Source organism: Sinocyclocheilus grahami, unplaced genomic scaffold (assembly GCF_001515645.1).
Source record: "Sinocyclocheilus grahami isolate Dianchi unplaced genomic scaffold, SAMN03320097.WGS_v1.1 scaffold201.1, whole genome shotgun sequence".
Lineage (NCBI taxonomy): Eukaryota > Metazoa > Chordata > Actinopteri > Cypriniformes > Cyprinidae > Sinocyclocheilus > Sinocyclocheilus grahami.
The window spans coordinates 13753-15639 of record NW_015505380.1 but is presented as its reverse complement, the minus strand read 5'-3'; the positions used below and the strand labels follow the sequence as shown (position 1 = coordinate 15639).

Below are 1887 nucleotides of genomic sequence, written 5' to 3'. Positions count from 1 at the left end.
AAAACCAGTCTTAAGTGTCAATTTTTCAAAATTGAGATTTTTACATCATCTGTAAATAATGTATGTTGTGTTAGGATCGGACAATATTTGGCTGAGATACAACTATTAGAAAATCTGGAATCTGAGGGTGCAAAAAAATCAAAATATTGAGAAAATCATCTTTAAAGTTGTTCAAATGAAGTTCTTAGCCATGCATATTACTGATCAAAAATTACGTTTTGATGGGTTTATGGTAGGAAATTTACAAAATATCTTCAAGGAACATGATCTTTACTTAATATACTGATGATTTTTGGCATAAAAGAAAAATCTATAATTTTGACCCATACAATGTATTGTTGGCTATTGCTAAAGACTGGTTTTGTGGTCCAGGGTCACATATACATAATTTTTTTTTTTTACAAATTATTTCTGCTGTAAGTCTTATTTTGCAACCCTGTAGAATATCGAGTGTCGACTCAAGGTGTCCTTACCCAGTGATCTTGGGGCAGCTTTGACTGACGGGGTCGTGTTGTGCCATCTGGCCAACCACGTGCGTCCCCGATCCATACCGAGCATCCATGTACCCTCACCGGCAGTGGTGAGACACTTTCTGGGTTTATTTTAGTGTTTGTGTACGTGCATAGGATTGCATCGGCTTCATGTTTTCTTTCCTTCCAGCCCAAACTGACGATGGCCAAGTGTCGACGTAATGTAGAGAACTTCCTAGAGGCCTGCCGCAGAATTGGAGTTCCTCAGGTATTCTTTAAAAACAAATTAAGAAAAAACGTCTCCGTTTCATATTTGCTTCAAACCTAGCATCTCTTGCTGCTTCCTCTAGTGCCTTCAAGTTTAATCGCTAATACTACTAACTCTTTCTCTCTCTCTCTCCCTCCATTCCCTTCCAATTTAAAACCATCAACCCCTCATTGTGTTTTATTTGAACGCTCCTTTTCCTCCTCGTCTTGGCTCTGCGGGCAGGATAGTTTGTGTTCAGCGGGTGACGTCCTAAAAGGGGAGGTGGTTTGTGTGTTTAGGCTGGTTGAGGCCTTGCTCTCTCTGGCACCGCCTCCCTTTCGTTCCGCCCCTTCTTCCCAGCTGGCTGGATTTGCCCTTTTCTACCTGTCAATCATGTCGATGCTATGCGCTCTCTACTGCCACCTGGCGCCAAGCCTTTAAATCGCACTTCCATGTTGCTCACTGCACTAAAATAGCCAATTGTTTGTCTTTGTGCAGAATTACACAATAGCTGGCATTTACGCACACGGATGTTACGTTTATAGTGTTTTCTAGTGCACATAATCGATACTTCACTAAGCTCCGCCCCCTCTGTGTAACGTTGCTTGCTTAGTCAGGCTTTATAAAATAACGTTCATGCAAATTTCTTAAAGGGATACAATTTGGTTTAATGGTATTAATACATGGACTGGAAAGAATTGTGATGAAAGAATGTGCTGTTTCTTTCAAGGAAATTATTTGCACTACTGTTCCATTTGAAGTCAGGAAGATTTCTTCTGCTCACCAAGGCTGCATTTGTTTGACCAAAAATACAATAAAAATAGTTAAATATTATTACAATTTAAAATAACTATTTCTATGTGAATATATATTTAAATGTAATTTATTCCTGTGATCAAAGCTGTATTTTCAGCATCATTACTCCAGTCTTCAGTGTCACATGATCTTCAGAAATCAGTATAATATGCTGATTTGCTGCTCAAGAAACATTTCTGATTATTATCAATGTTGAAAACAGCTGTGCTGCACAATATTTTAGAAGAACAGCATTTATTTGAAACAGAAATCTTTTGGAACATTATAAATGTCTTTACTGTCACTTTTGATCAATTTAATGCATCCTTGCTGAATAAAAGTATGGATTAAAATGAAACAAAATAAACAGAAGTC

The 1887-nt window shown here is 37.9% G+C and overlaps 1 protein-coding gene across 1 annotated transcript in view; it reads left to right on the top strand.

Moving 5' to 3' along the window:
* Positions 1–1466, top strand: part of LOC107595370 (leucine-rich repeat and calponin homology domain-containing protein 3-like) — a 30715-nt gene extending 29249 nt beyond the window's left edge. The window contains exons 19-21 of the mRNA XM_016285754.1: positions 443–580; positions 661–738; positions 961–1466. Of these exons, the coding sequence (XP_016141240.1) occupies positions 443–580; positions 661–738; positions 961–1158 (414 nt within the window). The 3' untranslated portion in view covers positions 1159–1466. The remainder of the gene's footprint in view (positions 1–442; positions 581–660; positions 739–960) is intronic.
* The last annotated feature ends 421 nt before the right edge of the window (positions 1467–1887 follow it).